Source organism: Pogonomyrmex barbatus, unplaced genomic scaffold (assembly GCF_055798465.1).
Source record: "Pogonomyrmex barbatus isolate J1 unplaced genomic scaffold, ASM5579846v1 scaffold18, whole genome shotgun sequence".
Taxonomy (NCBI): Eukaryota; Metazoa; Arthropoda; class Insecta; order Hymenoptera; family Formicidae; genus Pogonomyrmex; species Pogonomyrmex barbatus.
This window is the reverse complement of record NW_028297114.1, coordinates 120,120-143,917: the sequence shown is the minus strand read 5'-3', so window position 1 is coordinate 143,917 and position 23,798 is coordinate 120,120. Positions and strand designations below refer to the sequence as shown.

Below are 23,798 nucleotides of genomic sequence, written 5' to 3'. Positions count from 1 at the left end.
TTCTTTAGACCATCTGAAGAGCGGCAATGTATAAAAACTGCCGCAGAAAGATAGAAACTCTCTTAATTTTTTTCGTGGTTTTGTTAGCGAGGTCAATGGGTTAAATAACTCGACCTATTGTACGGTGCCTTGGATTTGCTTTTATATTTCAGGATATTTCATGAATAGATTTAATCTCGTAATATATTGTATATACCTTTTATATGTTAATGTAAAATCTACTAGTATCAGAGGTGCGCAAAATTGATAATGTAGCATCGATTGCGAATACTGAGAATAAATTAAATTATTTCAATTTAAAGCGCATCATATAACTGTATATAAAAATTTTCTTATTTTATTCGTAACAATTTGATCTAACAACGAAAATATCTCAGATAACATATAACATATAAAATAATCTCTAAAATTGAAGAAATTATCTAATATTAATTATTTAATGGTATAAATGCATTAATTCAGAATACTGTCCAACCACCATTAATTAACATACATTAGTAATACTTTCACATTAATATTGCAAAATTGTCGCGTCACTTAAAGTGACTTAGTGCCATTTAGATATTTCTTATCATGGGGGAGCATACGCGGAGCTGCAAGATAGCCATGCAGAATTTCGCAGCCAGTTTCTAACTACTTATTCATAAATTATTCTTATAAGTACTCTATAAAAACACGTTTCATGATCCCTTAAAATAAAATTTGAGATATAAGATTACATCAAGAATAAATTTAGATTGGTCACATCAAAATAATAAATTATAATGTTATAATAAAAGTAGATATGTCAATATCTATTAACTTTCAGATATTTGCAGTATTAATTTCTAAAATTAAACTAAATTCCGAAAGCAAAGATATTATTGTGGCAAAGATATCATTGATATGTACGACTTATTACGTTTATAAAAAAAAAAATTTCATCAAGATGACTGATTTCGTGTTAAAAATCATACAGATCTAGATTTAATAATATATACGTGTGTGTATTTAATAATAATAATAATAATAATAATAATATATATATATATATATATATATATATATTTTTTAAATTCGTATTTGCGTAATCCTATATTGATTAAACAATATAGGAAAATAGAAATAGGTTTTGAAAATTTAGTAAGCTGCAATTGATACTTAAATGATGTGCCATAATCCATAAAAAATCGATTAGAGATCATTTATGCACATCCATAAAAGTTCAAATTACCTTGTATCCGGCAAGATCTTGAACTACGCAGGAGAGAATGGCTTCTCTTCCCACTGGCGCGGTTACATTGGCTATTGGCTCTTTGAATTTTGGATCTAAAAAGGAAGATAAAATTGCAATGTTTTAGAAACATGTATTACAATGGATATAATACGTAATAAATATAATACGTATAAAAAATTCTTAAACTAATAAAATAGAATATATATTAAAAAATTCTTTAAACAGCGGTATATTAATTAAACTATTAAATATTCATTGTATCGTTTTTAAATTTAAACATCGTTCATTATATATATTTTAGTCTATATGTAAAACTTGACAAAGATAATTCTGTTAATTTATTCAATTTATTCCAATTTTGGAGTCAATATAAATAAAAATAATTAAATTTATTCTATCCAACGGTTTATCAATATTTTATATATAAGACAAATATAATTATTCTGTAAAATCAATTTTATTGACTATTTTAGATTATTTGACTATCTTAGATAAAGACTCAGATTAAATAAATTACTTTGTTTGTAGAATGACATCTGATATATTTATTATTATCATATTTTATTAAGTAGTTTCTGAAAAACCAGTAATTTCATCTCATTATATCTGTCTAAATTAAGATATTGCATAATTATTTCTTACAGGAAACAATCAATTAAACTTAATGTGTTTTCAATTGTCACTATTTGTCACATCTTTATTCCATTTTAATGTTTTTTAATGTCTACTATTATTGATATAGATGCATATGCAATTTAGGCAAAACATTGTATCTTCAAATATGAAGACATTAATATCATATGAGAGGCGCACGGAAAAATTATATTCAGTGATATAAAATAGGATATGGGGCGGCAAAGAGCGCCGGAAAGAAAAATGGCCACCAGCATAGCGTGAAAGATAAATGCACGTTTGGATTGCCCGTTGCAGATTTATCCCCCAGCAATTTAATGCGATATTATTGGATGTACATGGTGTGATGCGCAATGCGATCAGTTTGCACGCCCTAGTCGTGTCTGTCATACCAATAAAAAATAAACATCAGTCGCTGATCATAATATGAAGGTGTAGCATATGGAATGAGAAAGATGGAAATCATGTTTGCGTAGGTAATGAAACGATCATTGGCGCAACAGAGACTAGGAACAGTTCAAAATGTAAGTAAGTCTTAGACAATTTGGTAACTTTGAACGCTATGACCTTGATTGATCTTCCATCAAACGTAGACATTGACCAACCACTACTGACTATTCGTAATATCACATGTAAGCATATAGGACACGCATATCTCAATCAGCACATACAGTTTATGACAATGACACAAATTTCAATTACGAGTCTTGTGAACCGAACCATGCTATATCAATAAGAATTTTTGCAGCGCGATAACGCACGAAATTGAATTTGATGGCAAATTGTGTAAAGTACAAATTGATTTTTATTCGGATCGATAAGTTTTATTATATCATCGTTATTGAAGCGAAATAAATTGGTTAACTTGAATGTGCACAGTGTAATCGCGGAAAAAAAATTAAATTAAATTTCCCCGCGTTGGTATATCTTTACAAAATGTACGAAATGTACGAAAAAGGTACACGGGACAAAAAGAGCGATCAGCGTAAATGTATTCGATTAAAATGAATCCGGCAAAGTGTGCGTAGCCCAGGTAGGTACGTGTGTACCTTCATATAATCGCTCTCCCGATAGCAGACTTGTAAATAAAATACAAGCTTCTGTGCTGTCGCAAAAGGTCATCCGTCCCTCCATTAACGATAACGCGTAAACGTCAGCATCGATCACGGCCAAGGATATCCTCGGTCGCTGGTATCGCCGACACGAAATTATTCCGGCGACTGCATTACGATATTGTCCATCAAATCTCGCCCGAGTCAACGCACACGGCGAACGCATACAGCGCGTTCAACGAACGGCAAACGTGGTTTCGCCGACCGAGAGATCCATTAAAAGGTCAACATCCATCAAGAGCCAAAAGTGGCCCCACGGAGATTGTTTGCGAGGGCTGTGAAGCGCGAGCGGGGTTAAAACTGACGTGAACATAATCGTAGATGGTTTCGTAATGGGAGCATAAGGGAAACCATAATTCCGGCGGAAAGTTTCCCATTCGTTCGCGGCCCGCGGATCGTGCGGCCCTCGCGGGAAATTCGGCCGGTATTAAGGCCTTCGCTTTGGCGGGCATTGATGGATCAGACTTACCCGGAGAATGGCTATCTCAAACCCAAAGTGTGTCGACGAGAACTAGGCGAGAAGAAGGCGAACGAGTCTTTCCTCTGGCGAACAAGAAACGCGACACGGCGGAACGGTCTCTAAATGACATATGACTCTCAATATTATGTATTCTTTATTCTCGAATATAAGAGAAAATATAAGAGGGAAGAAACGCGTGTCCACAGTTTGACTTCTGTCGGCATCGATCTTCGCGATGCGCATGATCAAATCCATGAAATTACACGAAAAAAGACGAAAAGAATAAAGGCAAATGGACTATTTCCTAAATATAGGTGAATTTATGCTTTTATATTTAAGTAACAATTTGCTATTTAACCAGAAAGTCTTCAGCTAAGAATAAAGTAACTAACGACTATGAATAAAAAATGTAATTAATCCTGAAGGCAGTGACAGTAGGTCAGGACGATATTTATTTTTACATTTCTGGATTTACGACATAGTTTTCTATCGAAATATGGAAATCTTGTAGTTTTTATTTACCGTATTATTTAACTTATCGCGCTACGATCTACTCTCGGGTTTGCGTCATAAATGTCGCACACTATTTACGACTTTCATTATATTTGCAACTCAAATTTCGACGATAATGTTCTATTATGAAGTAAATGCTACAACAGTTGTAAATTTTATCATGAATAACACATTACCTCTGATATTTTTCGATTAGCTTTAGAGCTAAGACAAAAATGCATCTCCGACATCGACAATTCGGCAGTAACGTGGGCCTGCATTTTTCACAGCCCTTACCCGCGCTGCTTCCCGCATATTGTCGTCCGGCATGGCATTTTAAGTTATAGCCGACGAAGCGTATGTAAGTAATCCAATAGCCGACCATTTCGAAAAAAGCGAGCAAGGAAAGGCGAGCACGCGAGAGTTAGGGCACGAGGATGGAGGACGATAAAAAAATATCACGAGAGTTCGTCGATGCACATCGTCACTAATGCACTTTGTAGGACGAACGTCAAAATATCAACGTCCGGATTTTGAGCACGAGGCATCGGCTGAGTTTAAAAAAAAATTCAATCGCCCCGCGACATTTACGATGCGAAATAAGTTTTCATTTATAATCTCATTTGTCTGCATACGATCGTTGGGCACAATTCGGGAAAATAATATAAGCGCGTGCGTCATTGCGAGAAAAATATGTTTTCGATACGCGAGTGGTATAAAAATAAAAATATATGATATATGATGGACATAAAAATGTCACATAATTAAAAACCGGAGATAAAGATAGAAGGTAAAGGGCAGAGCTTCATTAGGAACAAAGTGATATTAATGTCCTTATAATTAATCTCTTGGGCGGTATTTTCACATTATTATATTAATATGGTTATATTAATATTCTATTCATAAATAAACCACAACACTGTCTATCGCTCGTGAAAAGCCCGCATAACCGAGAGCCAGTGAACCGTGTTAAAACACCCCCGCAACGTGGCATTTCTCACCTCGGCGACCATGCTTCCTCGATTTTCGTCGCTTCGACTTCCGAGTGGAAACGCGCTCGGAGCGAGGTCAAACGGAAGAATACGCGAGAGACGACGGGTCGTAGTTTTCTCTGGAAAAGAATTTGGAACAACCGGAAGTCCCCTCGCGTGATACCGAAAGATTATCATTTTGCGGACGCGGATAAAAAATCGTAATATCTAGTCATCGCGCGGTTACAATGCCGCGGAATAACGAGAATTTCGTGCGTTTAGTCCGACCAGGTGCTTACGCCTCTATTTATGGTTCTTCGCGAGCGTTTATGGCAGTGGTGGCAAATACGCGTCGCAAAATCCCCGAAGCAAAAGGTATTTTATGTACGCGCGTTTCTTTTCTCTTTTTCACTTGTTTGTCGTACTTCGGATTCTCGAAAGCTTGCCTCCTCTTTTGCGACTTGTTCGCCTAACCTCCCTGCTCGATCTCCTCATCCTGGTCGACCTCTGTTCTCATTATCCGACCCGTCGCGACTTATTTGAGTTGATTCGTACTATCCTGCCACTTGCTATATTTTTCCTGCGCATGCCCTTTGATTCTGATTTGCTGCCCGTTATTCAGAAATACCGCTGGTGTTGAGAATTGCTCGCTTTCATCTTTCTATGTTCGTGTTTCCATCATTTACGAAATACATATACATATTACGTTTATGTATCGCTTCTTCATCATTTTAACATTTTATCAGATAATTACTAATTATTTATTAGTTTAATAATTATGCCTAATATTTATGCTATCAGAAATATTTTTAATAATTCTTGAGATCTTATTTACGGCTAGATGTCTCGGTTGGATAATATCGACGCTCGGAGTCTAATAGGAAATTTATTCGCTCCCTTTCTCACCGCAGCGGCAAGCTCGTGTCTCTTTATTCTCTGTCAGGTAGAACATTCCCTTCCTTTTATGCATCGTCTAATTCAGCACTTGGACTACTCCGTTTTTACCCATCGTTCTTCCCTCTCGTATCCTCTCGCTATGTCTCTCATCGTTTCCCGTCCCCTTCTCATTTTCTCAAGACTCAGCACCTCCGCCGCACCGTCTCGTTTCTACTCGTTCATTTCCATCCCTCTCGCTCCGGTATTTCGCGGCTCGCGAACCTCGTGAACCCACGTGGTACAAGGCGTATAGCATAATAACGAGCCATGAACAGCGCAACGCGTCGGCCGCTTTATTTCACCATTTCTGGAGTCTGAAATATCTCGCTCCTCTGAAATCACTTCGCGCGGGCTAGCAGTAACTTCCCTTCCGCGCACACGGCTCTCTCCGTTGCAAACGGCTTAATGCCTGCACCGGTAACTCATTTGAAACTCATTCCTTGCGAGAAATAGTTCGTGGGAATCTACGGGAAACACGAGAATAGGATCCGTGTCCAATTTGTTGTAATAATAGACCACGACGCCGACCACGAATTGATGTACCACGGTCTGTCAGAGATAAACGATGTCTCGCGACAAAAGAACGCTTTCGAGTTTTAGTCACCGTTCACGGTTAAACTTCGTGGTTGAACCACGAGGATCATTATGCATCCCAAGTATTTATCCCTCTAACGTAACACAGTTTGCGGGAGTTTCCGTGTCAATTTATATGTATTTAGGTTTGACGGTTGGAGGATAAATAGAAAAGCATTTAATTCTCGTAGCGCCCAACAACGAATGGCGACCGCGGGGAATCGCTTCATCTGAAGAAAGAGGTCACCGGCGGAACAATTAATTATTCCAGTGTCGTGTCGTACAACCGGGCAGTATGTCTGTGCGCGATATCACTTGTGTCGCCGCGTTTCAGGTTTATTGCCACCAGGATGTGTTGGCAAAGAAGCAGCATGTGATACTTGTAACAGATTGCATTTCGTGTCGGGACACACTTTGTTATCTGGGTTTACACTTTCATGCACCAGGAACGACCTCACGTTTCCTACCTCGTGTCGGTCTATTTATTTTGGCCACTTGGGTTTTCAAGGTGCTGTCGACGTGTTCGTGACAGCGGGCTCTTTTCAAGTTCAGCAATCCGGTCTGCAAACTATTGTTGGGTAATGTTAGCTGATATATATAAGGCTGTCCGCAACGGTGGCATACGTGGAAAATATTCCCAAATTATGTACGCGTACAATGCTGATAGAAATATTTTCATATTATTTAAAGCGCCATGTAATCCCTTAAGAATCGATATCGTGAAGCTGACGTAGTTACGACACTTTTACGTAGTTTACACGTCATGGTCGTTCCAAAAGAGTTAACATCGAATTTGATAACAAAAACTAATATAGCGCTTCACATTTGTAATTTTTTAAACTTATAGTTAATGTAAAATTTTACGCGATGTTTGTATTAAAGATGAAAAATTAAAAAATATATCAACTAATTTCAGATTCTGCTAAGTAAAATTATAAAGCTATGCAAACGTTTATATATTTTTCAACAGCTTCGTCATGAAATGTCCAAGTTTATTGATATTTTTTTCCAACGGAAATCAAATTTCAGATCGTTGACTTTTATAACGCAAACTACTTAAAATATCATCAAAATGAAAGAATTCACAATCTTATGCTTGAAATGGTGAGTAAATTTATAAGTAATAAAATTTAAATATGTCATCACAAACGCGTCATCACAAAAATACCAACGTTTTATATGTATATTTTGCATTTAATGAATAATCGTTAAAATTTAGGTCAGTAATACGCGGATTTATAGAACGAAATAAATCAAAATTAGATATTTTCTTCTTTAAAGACAGATTGCGGAAATATGATAAAAGTTTTACGTTGAAAAGTCGAATGAACGAGCAGATTTGAGTTTAAAGATTTAAAATGTAAGCGAGCCATGAATGTAAGTGTTCAATCACTTCTCGACGTCTAACCGTTTTATTCGTAAAATCAATCGCAAAATACGACGACTCTGCATTCTTGCATTTATTTGCCTTGAAAATAGTTTAACATTTTCAATTAAGCAATTTAAGCAAAATTTCATGTCAGCGTTTTCCTTCCGAGTATATTAGAGTCTTAATCACGTAAGTAAATTGATGCAATTATTCTAATGGGTCCTGAGTAATAAATACTTTGGCCATGATCGAAGGAAGATTACGTTGTGACATACATAAAAAAAGAAATTGTCGGATAAATGTATTAAAGAAAATTAGATTACGCTACTTTGGAAGAAAGGGAGACAGATTTGATTTTTCTCTTTGTCTTTCCCTCCTGCGGTCCTGAGAGATGAGGAATCTTAGTTCGCTCGCACGATTCAATTACCCTCGGGTTCAAAAGCCAGCGAGGGAGCACGTCACCGAAAAAAGATTACCCGCGACAATAAAAATACCACATCGAGATCCATAGCTTGGTTTCAGCGAGATGGTATTTCACCGACGGCGATTCGCATTTCTGAGAGGCCCCTTCCGCGATACCCGGCCTAAGATGATTTACATTCCGTCTTCCCGATTGTATTCTTTAGGGAATACTGTGACTAAAGAAGAAAAGCGCGCGATTTCTGACACACACACACACACACACACGCGCGCGCGCGCACTCTCTCTCTCTCTCCCTCTCTTTCGTAAGGTTGGCGGTGAAATCTCGCGGAAATGTGTATTGCACGCATTCGCGGGCCCGCTTACATGGAGCATTCAAGATACTGCGCACTATAAGTTATCCACCCAACGAACATTTGTACAATACGTTATATTTTCTATTCCCCGGCGTCTTTTCCTTGCCATTCTCGCGACTCATTCAGCGCGCGCGTATTTCGCACGAGTGATTTTCATATCGGGGAAAATCGAGCTTCCTCGTGAATTCTTTTTCGCCCTCTCGCGTAGTTCGCTTCTCGGGGAAATTATAAGTTCATAATGACTCTTGCCCACCTGGTGTACACGATACAATAAATGCATAATGCGAGATATAAAAGAGAGAATATGCCCGCGGTTCTACGGTTCGTAGATATTTCGTTACAGTTAATTCTCAACGAGTGAAACGTTCGCGTTCGTCTTTTCACCTTATTACGCGTAATCCTCTGAGACAAAATGGAATGGAGCGCTTTATGACATGACAATATTTGACTCGAGGTAAAAGAAAAAGATAATCATATATCGTTCGAAAGAGGTAAATTATCCTTTCGAGATTATTGAACACTCGTACTATCGTAATGTATGATAAAATTCCTGCAGAGAAATTATTTTACATAGAAATTACTTTTCGCATTAAAAGCGGATCGATATAACGATTTGCATCAAATTTGGCATGTCAATCAACATTACGGGCGACATAAATAACGAAAACAGTGGGAGAAGCATTAATTAAAACTCGAAATATCTTCGAACTTTTAATGAACCTCAGGATATCTATGATGAATGATTAATCCGTTATATTTCTCTGGTATGCTTCTCCGATTTCATCTCAAATAAATATTTCGGATTTCATTACAGAATTTTGTTATTTAATAACGTGTAATTTAAATATTAATTAAAATAATGCATATCGTATTACTTGAAAACCAGTACGCAGATTGCAAATTACGATATGTCCTGTATCATCTCGTATCAATTCGAAATAAAATCGAAGCGAAGCGGATTGAATATCGAATATCGAATACAATTCGCGTTATTTAAAAATTCCCCATAATTCTCTAATCTCTTTAAATCAGAATCACATTAGAGAGCTTTCCGATCACAGTAAAAAATAATTTGCCACGAAATACGATGCTCGTTGTACGAATAGAGATATTACGTTCATTATCGATGAATCGACGGAAATTCCGTTAGCGTCGCTCACACACGTTATACTTCGCGGCAAGATCAATTGGAATTTCTCAGTGGGTACACGCGCTGCTCTTTGACTCGAGTAACAAGATCGAATTAGCAAGCCTCTTCTTCGACACGCTGTGTCGACACGCGTTAGTAAACGTTCCGTTTCGATGCCTCGCCGCTATACGGAACCAGCCAGAAGCTTCGGCCCTCTGACATCCACCTTACCCCTATCCCTCCCTTCCCCATCCGCCACACAGCCGTTTTCACCGACACGATTCCTCTTAATTGCATACGGTAATTATTGTTTGCGCGCTAAATACGCCGACACGCGCAGCCGAGTCGTCTCTAAAATCACGCTACAAAGTTTGTCATAACGTGCTGCAAACGCCATCAAGCTGATTCTAAAATAAATATAACTGCACTATGCGACAGTAGAGATGTAATATAAATGCGGTAATAAGAGAAAACGCAAAACGCGAGAAAAAAAAGAGGTAGAAAAAGAGATCTTTTTACTTTTTACTTTTAAAGCTCGATACCTACGTTGAGCTTTTTTCCATGGTGAGGAGAAAATCGATTAATTGATAAAATATTTAATTAAAAAATAGTTAATCTGCATATTCAATTAATGAAATCAAATAGAATCAAATATCATACTATTGCGTTATTAAGGAAACAATATTTGAGCAATATGCAATTGTCATCGTGATATACTTATGCTCGGAGCCTTCTACCAACCTCGAGTTTCATCCTGCAAGAATAAAGCTAAACTTAATTGCATACGATAATTATTATTTACGCGGCAAATACATCAGCGTGTGCAGTCTGCCAGTGGAATTCTCTCTGTCTAAAGTCTACGTGATAATCTCTACGTTGTAGAGAACGTTAATTCCCGGAGAAAGAGAAAAGAGCAGACGCAAAACATGATGACGCAGAGTCGCACTTACAGCTGTATTATTTATTGCCGCGTAGCTGGCATAATACTGCCATTTTAACAGACGAAGATTGATCTGTCAAACAGTTATCTGTAGTTAGGGTTATTTTTCTCAAAAAGACACCGCGCAATACGTGTATAATAAATATTTATATACGGCAGTATAAGTATTAATTGTTCGAAAATTAATGTTCGGAAATACACATGAAAGCTTCTTAAGAGCATCGCGAGAAATAGGATCCATAAAACGGTGGCACGTGAGGAAACTTGAGGGGAGAAAATGTAATATAACTCGCAATCGCAACGGCCATATGTGTTGCGATACATACTCGCGGCACGTGAAGTAATAAAACGCGTGCACCTGCAACACTTCTTCCCTGCCGCCTTAATGTTCTCCATTCAAGCGGTCAGTCCGTGTCGATAGTGTATGGAGCCGACGGTGTCCGTTCCGTCGGCGTCATTAAGCACAAAGTACAATGGTCGACTGTAAGATTTGACCGCGGCGAGGAAAGATTACGAGCTTGAGAGAGAGGGAGGAAGGTGACATGCCTTGCGACTTTGTTAACGTTCATGCCCATTACGACCTGGGCATTTGTTCTCCCTTTGTTGCGATCTCGTAACTCGCGGCTCGAGTCCGTAGGAGGAAAGGGGAGCAACCCCGATGTAGACTCGCTCGATGGATAATGAATACAAGCACCTTACGAAGTAACGAATGCAAATAGAGGCTCGCTGTTGCTTTCGATATTACTTTAAGCATCCGTCATATCGTGATTTTTCGAGATCTCCTAGTCGATTCATTGTGATTGGAGACTTAATTATCTATCGCGAGCAAAAGCGCATGCCCTTTCGCTCTTCGCATTTCGTTTCTAAAGAGCACCTCGGACAATGGGCAATTTCTATAAACAAATAGCACTATCTTATCTAAAACGCCATTGTGACCGCCGTTGCGCAACGTGGACTTTACAGGAGCCGCCTGTTTGTACCATTAACATTTGATGACGCTGGTGTTGGTACTGTTGACGCTGACGATGCTACGTTGGTCTTCGTGATGAGTGGTCTTGGCTACTTCGTGGAAGCATGGTAGAGAGTTGACGGAAGAAGCGAGTCGACTGCACGAAAGGGGGGAAGAGAGCGGGCAAAGAGGCTGGCGAACGAAGGAATTGGAGCAAAGTTGAAGTAACTCCCTTCGAACAAGAAGAACAGACTAAGTTACTGCCGAAGAGGGTTATTAAAGGGTTATATCGAGAGTTTTACCTTTTTACCGCTTTGTGACTGCACAAGACTGAGGTATACGTGTTGGTGAAAGCGAAATAGAATATCGAAATATAATTTAAAATATTTCAGATTGATATTTCTGAAATTATGTAACTATAAACAGGATACTTATAATTTGCGTTTTTAATTTGCTCTCAAAACGTCTTACAATTAATCATTCAAAATTCAGTTTTATTTTAAGCAAGAAAATCTCAATTTAAAGAGGAAAAGACGATCTGTGTAGTTTAAATTTTAACCGTTTAAATTTTTTAACTGTTTCGATTCTTTTCCATTGTTAAATTCTAATAAAGATATTTAAATTACACGATTTTCTCTTTCTCTCACGCGCGCGCGCGCGCGCATCCACACACACACACACACACACACACACACACACATACACAAAAGAATTGTAGGAAGACAATTATTTTGTTCTACTTAGATAAAATTTTTTTATAAAATTACTTAACATAAAAAATCTCAAATAGCGTAGAAGATATAAAATAAATGATGCTTAAAGAGTGCTTTAACAGCATTACCTCAAATATTTCATTATGTAATAATTAATCGACCTTCTTAGTTATCGTCCGAATGGGAATGTTAGACGAGGCAAGCGCAGTCGTGAAAAATTTACTTTAAGAATCGGATGTTTTTCTACTTGCGTCCTACATAGAAAACCGTTACAGTGAAATTGTTCGGCTCTTGGTGCTTTTAAAAGGCTGCGGTAAATGGAACCTACAGTGAACGTCGCAGTTTAGACAAACGCTACGTTTGGGCTGAAGGGATGCCCCTTTGAAAAACTCGGGGATTCGTTTCGTCCCCACCTAAGGTACCCCTTTTATACGAATCCACGGCAAACAGGAAAACGCCGTTTAAAGGGACCGAGTCGCGTGGACGGTCGAAGAATAAACGATAAAAATGAATCCGCGAAACTTCCCGTTTCTCCGGCCTCAAGAGAATTGTACACAGAAAAAACATAAATTTCTACAGGTACATATTTAATTATTACATGCGAATGAACAAATTTCTTAACGGAAAGATCTTGCGTGTAGTAAGGTACATTTCAGCAAAAATTATCAAGCAATTGTTAAACACAAGCGCGTGATCTATATCTGATGATCATTCTCAATTAAAATAATATCACGGAAGATACCCGATAATAATTGCAAGCGCAATGAACTTGGTATAATTAATCCAGTTCATGATGAAATACTCGGGGAGCGAAATCTCCGTCGTCGTCACAGCCGGTGAATTTCACGTATGAATCGCGAGAGAGCGTCGTATCTCTAAGGGAGAGATATGACGCTCTATCTATTTATTAAAAGTGCTCCTCAAAAGCGCACTTGCGTCCAACCGAGAAGCGTAATCAAAGCTTGGGGAATATTTTGCTTTCTCCCCGGCGGAGGTAAAATGAGTTGACGACGCGCATACGTATCCGCATACATAATACCAGTAAGACATATCCCGTCGTATCTCCAAATTCAACCGTAAAGCGACATCGTGAGACGCCGTTTAAAATTGGCCACATACCACGTGCAACCGTATGGCGTTATACGATATTTATTAGTATTCGCTACCGTCAAGCTTATCCATTAAATCAACGGTTGTGCGTCGGCTTTATTGTCCGTTGGATAATCGTAAAGATCGTAATGGCCGCGGCGCGCGATGTGCACACGCCGCATACCAGAATCAGTTTATGACCCCGAAGATGCAATGCATAACACAAAAGTCGTAGACTGCGTATGGGCGGCCGCACGATGCTACGCGGTAGTAACCAATCATGTGATATCCGGCCGCATTCGCAACCAACTATTGGCCGTTGTAACTTCGGTCGCAAATGTTTATTGAATTACTGCAGGGAGTTAGCGCTAATTCGAGGGATATTACGGGATAAATCCTATCTGCATGTTAATAAATTGACAATATTGCAAATATCATGTATTACTATGCATTAACGTTTAGATATTGCATTTATGTAAAATAACGATATATTATGCTGCCGGAATTAGTATTTGTACTACCGTATACGTTGCTATTAATTAATACGCGATAAAGTATTATTATATTCGAGAGACAGAGAGAGAGAGAGAGAGAGAGAGAGAGAGAGAGAGAGAGAAGAAAGGTATTATCTGAAATTTTTTATAAAATGAAAAAGTACAAAGATTAATAGAAATCGTGAAACGTGATGAAAATATAATATGATACTATAAGAAAACGAAATGAATTGCCTCAATCAGTCTGAATGGCTGAAATGGCTTACAACAATCGATCCTATCCAAACTTTGTTACCTATGTAATGCAATAGCCCTTAAAGGGTAGCGCAGACATATACTATAAGTATAACAAAGGTAAGCATATTAGGGGAGGAAAGCTGAGGAAAGTAGAAACCATAACGGCGAAAAAAAATAACGTGCGCAAGTAAACCATATAAGCTCGGAGAGGCTCGGAATCACCTCGGAATCCATATGATATATTAGATATCTTTTATCGTTATTCAGAAATATTATTTATATGAGGAAATAGCGGAAAAAGAGCGTAACATACGTAATAATTACGCCATTGGTCTTAGCTTGTCCAGCTGCAGCTGACGTGCGTTTTAATTTCGCAGTCGATATCGATTAATCGGCCGCAAGGAAAATGTATAATAGGTAACATAATACTACGTGTAGGTTTGTACGAAATGTTTCAACGAACGTAAAATTAATGGAACGGAAATATAATACGTCTGCATTAATATATAACTTTCTAACTCTTCATTTTACCATGTGATTTTCGTATCGGTGGACTACGACAGACATATGAGATCATAAGATTTGATGAATGTAACGCAAGACTGGTATATATTCATTAAAGCATTATATATAAAAATTATATATGTACATTACACACATACATTAAGTATGGTATAATTTACCTTTGCGTATATATTACATAATTTATTTTTAAATTATTCTTGAATATTGAGTTCTTTGCGGTTATTATAATAAATTAATTATCGTATATTAGCGGACGGTATTATAATACGAATGTTTGTGGTCAGCCAAATTGTTAAGACTATCCCTAAAGGAAAGACTACAAATGGAGAAGATTATCTTGCGGTTGCGATTACTTTGGCTTCCTTCCGACGTATCGCGTTCTACGTAATGTTTATCGATTTGAGCCACGTTTAGCTATCGCTAAATCAGACATTCTATTAGCGGAGAAAAAAGTATTATTACAGACGCAAACTTAAATATTTAATTTAAATGACTATTTAATCTTCTGAGAAAGTATACTTCTTAATAAAATATTAATTATCTAATTTACATAATAGCATCCGCATATTCTCTCCATATTATCCCCAAATCTATCATGTACATTTTATTATCACAATATTACGTAAATCATGATTTACGGTTGCATTTACGATTACAGCAGATATGCAGAAATATGCATTTGACGGATTTAAAAGTGCGCTACATAACGTACAGCATACAAACGTTGCGCTGTATCGGTGTTTCGATAATCAGATGAAAATCCAAATCTCGCCGAAAGCGATCGATCCCGCATTCCCGACTGGCGGATCAGCACACAAAGCGGCTGTGGGCGCGGAAAACGCGGAAGAGCGACGGACGTTAATGCCGCGCCTGCACTTGTCTGTCGGTTTAATTAAACGCACTTCTTTCGCGGCGTTCAACGAGTATTTTTGTTCGGCTCTCGTTCTCCTCGGCTCTCATCTCCCCCATCCCGTCCCGTCTTTTCGCCTCTTCGTTATCCTTCCACCCTTACCTCGTTCGTTTTCCACCCGTATAGGCAACCCTCTTAACTTCTTCACCCTCTTCTGGCTGCGGATTTATTCCTGCACCAGACATACCCCTTGCGCGCGAAACATTAACGAGTAATAGTATTTGAACATCGTCCTTTTCGTGTATACCTGTTATTCATCTTGTCGCACAACGACGTACGTTGCTTTTCACTGCAAGAAAAACCGGGTTTTCGTCTATTTAAAAATATATTTCAGAAACTCGCTTTACGGGATTTTTAATTACTTTTTAAATCGAAATAATTGACTTGGCATTATCGACATTATATGGCACCATAAGATTTCTCGAAAAGCATGAATATTCGCGAACGATCGTCGTAATGAAACGATCGAGCAAATTAAAGAACTAGGTTAAGCTCCACGACGAATGTAGTCTCCTTCTAACGAGATGCCTATCGATATTACCGAGAATTACCGAAAACGGAAGACGATTAAACTTCTCGTCACTTTTTGACGTGATAAATTAATGCACTTATAGATAAAAGTACCTCGTCGCATTCTAGGTAGAAGTCGATCATCTAATTGCGGAAGGTAATGAAGCGTGTTATGCAAATAAAAGAGAAAAAATTTTTTTCAATTTGTTATAAAGCAAATAATTTATTGTTCCGATATTAATAATCAATGCAAAGAGCGTATCTTTCATTGTTGATGATATTTCACGAGATAGCAGCATAGCCGCACGAAACATGTAATGTAAATCGATCAAACAACTTGATAGAGTCATTTCTTACTCCACGATGCGGAGATAAAAACGGGAGACACTGCCGGTGAGCCGAAAAATATGAGAGACTGAAAAGGGGAGGATTTCCAAGAGCTTGATTATTACGAAGTTGTACGCTGGCACACTCTACGGCGGCGTTAGCGGTGTACAGACCGAGGGTTCTCACTTACCGCAGAACCGTGATAACAACTCTACCTCTATTTACGTCTGTTCCTTCCCCGTTCATTTCAACCTGCCTGCCTCCCCGTCTGTCTGTACGACAACTATCCTCGCCAGAGATTCGGATCTCGTGCGCCAATGATTTTAGCCGTGATCTAACAGCTTCCCGCATCATTTTCTTTTTTTTTATATCACCACTATCTACCGTTAATTTTATGGCAACCGACTAACAATGCGTCATCGTGAAATTATTCAGTCGGAAGAAACGCGCTGTGAATCTCGCGAGAATCTACCGAACTTGTAGCAATGTAATAATTAAAATAAAAATTCGATGATTTTTAAAGTGTCATGTAAGAGAATTGTCGAATTGTTATAACAAAAAAAAATTGAGGAACGATATTTTAAAAAGAAATTATCTAAATAAATCGCGCAAGTGAGATTCTGATTTTATCATTTTTATGGCAAAAATCAAATAAGTTTCCGCATATTAGCTGCTTTTTTAAGTCAAATTCCGTGGCAGGAGAGTGTTTCGCGTGAGAGGTAGGGCTGGCCACGTGAAACAATCTCTTTGATTTTCCAACCAAATGTTTTAATTTATAATCTAACAATCTGCAGAGAGCGAATTTCCTCTTTCCTCCGTCCAATCTCCATTCATACCTTGCATTATTCCCATTCCGGATTCGACGATTCGAGTAGCTTACGAATTGCCAAATTGCATTTAATTAAAGATTGTTATGCCGAATTTTGCAACTCTAAGCAGGGCTGTCGACAGAGACAAATCATCTTACTTTATTTCTTATAATTAATGTTAAATTTGACAAAATCAAATCCCATACAAGAAAAGCGCGAATATTGTTATCGGAACAAATTGTAGATGAATATTTCTAACAACACAATATCGCGCTAAAAAATGCACATGGTGTGCGCTTTATCCACTTTAAAAAAACTCAGTTTTTTCCAGTATTCCATCTGGATTCATGTGAAAAGAGAAGAACGTAACCGACTTCTGGCAAAAGAACTTCATGGCAAAAGAATCTCTCGTTTCAGATAAACGCTTGAAAAAAAAAAAAAAAAAAAATAAAAGTGGAGGAAAAATCAATATCACGCTCTTTCAATACAATAATATTTCAACCACTGTAATGTCAATTATCTTGGGAAAGAGAAAACGCGTAGAGGAAGGCAATGTGAAAATGAAGCAAACCAATGGCGCAATCGTGAGATCCAACGTCAATGGGACGCATTGAAGATGCACCGAGCGTCTGCAAAGCGGCAGATGAAACGTGAATAGAGAGAGGGTGGATGTAGATAGATCCGATCATGTAATACATTCCAATCGTATGGCTCCTGGTATCCGAAATTATTTCATCTTCCTATGAATAAAATTACTCTGAGAATACACCGACAACTATGACTTTTGATAGCGTATCAAACAAATAAATAAATTAAATGATTAAGGTAAAATTACACAACAATAAATTCAAATAAATTCGATTACGTAATACGCAAAAATACAAAATAAAATCGATTTACAATAACTAGAAGCTTTCAGATATAGACATAGGATATTTCTTTCATGGACTTTCATCAATTGTATAAATAGATATTTTGTGTCATGTCCCACTGCTTGCGCGCCTGCGGAAATTAAGTTCGATTCCACCGTGTCAACTATCCGCAGTTTTGTCTATATCGAACTGTCCCAAATATTTACAAACTACGCGCGCGACGCGTATGACCAAAATTTTATTCGCACGCTCGCACTGTTTGCAAAAGGGCGTAGGTTGCAAAAACAATTTATGTGAATAATAACAACCTCCCACCACCCGGCAAACAAATATAACGCTCGTACCTGCGTTACAATTATTTCAAAGGCACGTCGCGGTCTCGTCAGCGACAATACAACGCTAAATACAAGACGTTTCTAACTACGTTTCTAACTTCTAATGGCCGACGAAATGCGGAATTTAACCATGCTGCGTTTCATGTTTACGGATGGAGAACATTATTCGCAATTAAAATGTCTTCCGTCGCTAAATTTCGGCTCGCTGGAGCACGTTGTAAATGCGCTCGAAGGAGACAATATCGACGAGCAGCTCGATCAACGAAGCGCGACAAGAAGGGACGTATTGTTAAACTTTAATTAAAACCAATTTCAGGCGCCACTCAAAGGCGAACGATCTTACCGTGAAAAAGTAACAAACGCTAAAAAGAAGAAGATCGGAGCTAATTAGTGCCTGACTTGTCGTCGAATTATACATGGCTGTCTTGCGAGAACTGAGGGAAAAGCAACTTCTTAGTCCGAACCGAGTCGATTGTGCAAAGAATTTTGTATTGAAAATGTATTATTGTGCATAAATCACAATAAAACGAATCACATTAAAACAATTTTTACCGCAAACATCTTCCAAAGTACATACTTATAATTTTACAATAGATAATTTCTTAACTCTTAATTTAAATTTTCGCAACTGTCTAACGGACATCCTCACGAATTCTCGTACGTACGCGTACACAATTCGATGTCTCGGTCTAGTCGTTGCGTTTCGTCCGCGACACGATATTACATTGGCGCATTCGTTTATCCCGCCAAGCTAAGCCGAGCAGAGCCGTTCAAATCAGCCGGACAAAGTCTTGCGTAACGAACTGAGCCACGTCGACACAAATAATGGAGGTTTTGTTTGACGAGCGGGGTAATTCGTTTATCTCCTTTTTCCAGTCCGATCCGTCAGATGGGCTGCGCCAGGCCGGGTTCCATCTCGAATCAAGCGGAATTACGCGCATTCGTTTCAGCTGATCGTAAACAGTTATGTGCTAACAACGCGTATCCATCGCTGTGCATCGCGTACGTTTGCGGAAGCAGACCTGTTTGATTGTACAACCAGCGACGACAATTTGCAATCGCGACGGGACTTTATCGCGATGTCGGTCAGTTGATCATATGATTCTGACCTCGACATATGCACACAATTTTTTTTTTCTGCAACGAGCCATATCGTGATTTGTTTCTTTTTTTTGGCCATTTTTTACATTTTTCTAAATACTTGACAAATTAATTTAACTCGATAATTAAGTTAGAGAAACACGCCTACGCCATCGCCACTCAGTCGTTATTTACCGCAGGAAAAATAATGGTTAGGAATAAAACGTTGCTGTCGGTAGAGCGCTATTGATTCGCAAATAATTCACGAATGCTGCCGCGTCATTTCTCCGTTAATATGAAACAAACAAACAAACAAACAATCATTCGAACCAAATGATAAGATTAAAATCGACCGTGCCGCCTCGTTGAATCCCACGATGACAAACAAACGCTCGACTAATCCTATTGTTCGGCTACAATGTTCAATGCCTATGATTATCTGTCGTTAGCCATATCATTCGATCAACGCGCGATGTTCCGATGATCGAATTCATCGGCATAATTGAACGGACACGCGCTCGCTCGGCCGCGGTCGAATCGCTGCCCGTCAGGGCTGGAAAACAGAAGGGACAATCCCGTCGCGGTGTCAACCGCGCGGACGTCGGATGTAACGCAATAACTGGCTACAAATCCATCCGGGTGATTTCCTGGCCTAATAGCCGGTTCACGACCCGACGTCCCGCTACACTATTCTCGACACTCCGCAGAGTGTCGTTTTATCGGCGTGATTAACGCGCGGCTTATTGGCCCGATCGGACGAGCTAGATCGGAAGACTGCTTAATAATCGACCGTACGTACGTAAAACATACGTGTACGGTCGTAGTATAAAACGCGAAAAGTTGCGCGAAAGTTGCGCCTTACCTACCCATTGATACCGGGTTTTAGTTTCAAACGGATTTACGGCTCTTCATCGATTGCCCTAAATGGCTCGATAAAGTCGCAACTATCGAGTTCACTCGCCTTCGGTAAGCTACAGAGATATTTTGCTCGAAACATTTCAGGAGATCGAAAGGCACGCGAGTAACGTCTGGCAGTCCGGCAATCAGATTAACCGTCAGCTAGACGTTCGTCAAACATTTCTGCATGCCGCGCGGTGTATGCAAATAAAGAAGTTCGCGTTTGCAGATCCGCGATGGTCAGGATATACCGTAGAGACTACCGTCCCTACGTTATAGGGCACACAACGCGATACGAAGTGCACGTGACCACGTGTACTTCGAGTGTCGCCTCATTTGTCGTTTTCGGCGTATATGCTGACCGACGCTCGGTCGAGATTGGACCGTCTATCCTGCCCGGGATCACCCCCGATTTCCACTCTGAATTATAGCAAGTACGATTTACAGGCATCGACTGGAAACGAGTACAAAAATGAATTGGTAGTCGCGGAACAGTGGCGCGGCAACCGTTCGGACATGGATCACAAGGCATGAAAATTGCGAACGGTGCGGCCCGTAAAATAAAACGTGCGTTCCCGCTGATGGTTCTGCATCCGGACGCGTGACGTATGATTTCCATTTGCCAGAAACGTTCTATATAGCAAGGTTATTTCGAATTCCTGATAATTCTTGATTTAAAAATCCAATTATTCCAGCTTAAAAAAGAATGCGACATTAATTTTTCGACTGCATTTTTATTGTTCTGCATTTTTGTCTGAAGAATAGATGAGAAAATCGAAATGTCGTATCACGCGTATCGATCTGTCGTAAGAAGTCGCAGCGCAGTGACACATATTACGATATTCTGATACTTATCTAGGTCGCTCTAAATTGGCGAAACAGTTTGTCGCGGAAATAGACGACGAATAAATATGAAATAGAATTAACGTCACAAAAGTTATACGCGTACATAGTCACATAAGAATACTAAAAATATTAAAAATACAGACAAATTACATATAAATTATGACATGTTTATTTTTTGCATTTTTAAGCTGTACGACATAAAAAAGACGAATTAGTAAGAAGATAAGAATATCGTTATTTTTAAACGCGAATATCTTTGCACGAAAAAACGTAATTTTTAATCTGAGGTGTAAAATAGACTGCAAATTATCTATTCCAGACTGATAAACTTTTGTCTTTGATTACATATAGTTGTCTAGCATGTTATGATGAAATATATTCCTCCGGAGACGGTATGAGGCGTTGACATCACAAATACATCGTATAGCTTTTTAGTGTGGCCTAAATTTCATGTGACAGCAATTTGCAGAAATGCACATGGAACAAGGGTAAAACCAATTGACATTATAAGTGTCATTGAAACGTAAAGAGAACACGGAACACGTAGTAGAACACGAAAATATAGAAAGAATCGTGCAAAAAGGCATGAAACCAGACATACATCTCATCGATCTCTCAATACAATAATGTATCCGGCATCCCTATTTATTATACATCTATGTATGCGTCCGTAATTATCGACGATGGATTAAATCGGTCACGGTATGATAATTAAAACGCTAGCAATTACATTAAATAATTGGTAATATTAAATTAAATTAAATTACGTTTCTGATATTTGATGCAACTCCGATGTCACATCTGATTGTCATCTCAACAAACTGCGAGTTGCGAGCAAAACGCGCAACGAAGCTACTGCCACAGAAACTTAGGTTGATAAAGATAAAAGGCATTAAATTATTGAAAAGGAATATCAGAAACATTCGTTTTGTAAGAACTTCTTCGTCAGAAAGTGGAGAAAGTTTTCTCGTTATCAAAATAATCAGAAATATAAAGAAATATAAAGAAGTATGCATTCTCCCGTTTGTATCGTTAAAACAACATAAGAATAACGTATCTGATATAAAATTATTATTAATATTTTCTATTGATTGATATGTACGTATATAAAAAAGATGTTACAAATTTTTGATAATTTTTTACCTGATTTTCATTAAATTTCCCGAAACAATCCAAACGGAATTATAAACACGAAAATCAAATTATACAATTGGCAAACAAAGCCTTTATCGCATCTAGAATACTTAATACCAAATCGATTATTAAATACACTACACACAAATTTAGAAGCGAAAATAACGCACGGTACATCTTTCGAAAAGTTATTCAGAGGCAATTCATACGCATCGTTGATTTAAGTAAATTTAACGATAATAATAGATTCATATGAAATGGCAAAATCAATTTAGGTACAATGAAATCAGATAATTTTATTTCGTCCGTAAAAATATAAATAAAGACTGTGAATGGTACCAGTATCCTGTGTCTATTTTTATCTCGTCGCAGATTACAGACAAACAATTCTCGTCCTGGCCGAGATATTTCTTTATATTACTACACGTCAAGAAGATTTAGAACGTGATCGAACAACTTTTTCTCCTAATGTTATTAAAAGTTAAAAGTTATTGTCAATTATAGCAAAATCTTTTTAACACACACACACACACACACACACACACACACACACACACACACACACACACACACACACACACACACACACACCAAATAAAAAAATATATATATATATATACATACGTAATTGCACGTAATATACAATTAATACTAATTGGATCAATAAACGTTTGCAAAATCGCTAACAATCGCGACAGACATGTGCGCCAAGCACGTGTGTCCAAATGTCCCAATATCCTATAATTTTCTCTTGTTAACGCTTTAATTATCACTGTTTTATTCGTTTCGCTTTGAATAATACTGCTGCATGCTATTTTAAATCCACTTTTTGATTGTGACACACTATGCTTGCGCGGAATGGCGATGCACTGTGGAAGCTGGTCGATGTTGGCCGGGTACGATGGCACATCGTAATTTATTAGCCAGCGTGCAAAACAGCCTTTAGTTCGTAATAATTGCACGTCACGAAACGCTGGTGCGTGGGCTGACGTTGCGTAACGTGCGCCACGCGCGTACTTTCGCCGATAGAACGCACACAGGCGCGTATGGCTTCGTGTGATGTTCATTAAAACCTACCCCCCCATAGTGGGACATTGCCAACTATTTGTTGACGATTTGCAGAAGCGGAAAACGGAGAAAGATTGCATACGGGAAACAGAACGGGAGACAGAGCAAGAGCGAAAGAGCATGACGGACAAAATGAAATCTCATTTGGCTCCCATTGTACTAAATAGAGATACAGGCATTGAAGCAAATACACTTTTTTTTTATCACACAATTTCGTTTGTCATTTCGTAGTTCGACGCGATAACATTTAAATTAATTTGTCGACGGATAATTGCCTATATAATTAGAGATAATTCGCGTTTCGACGGTGCGGTGTTAAGTCACACGGAATAGAAGTAGCGATAATTTTACAGTTTTATGAATTGTGCATAATTTGCCACCGCCGCGTGGCTAATT

The 23,798-nt window shown here is 38.3% G+C and overlaps 1 protein-coding gene across 3 annotated transcripts in view; it reads right to left on the bottom strand.

Moving 5' to 3' along the window:
• The window catches only part of LOC105428791 (neurotrimin), a 148,362-nt gene that overhangs the window by 53,683 nt on the left and 70,881 nt on the right, over positions 1-23,798 (bottom strand). For all 3 annotated transcript variants that reach the window (XM_089074999.1, XM_089075000.1, XM_089074998.1), the window contains exon 2: positions 1,214-1,308. In XM_089074999.1, coding sequence (XP_088931125.1) covers positions 1,214-1,308 — 95 coding nt within the window. The remainder of the gene's footprint in view (positions 1-1,213; positions 1,309-23,798) is intronic.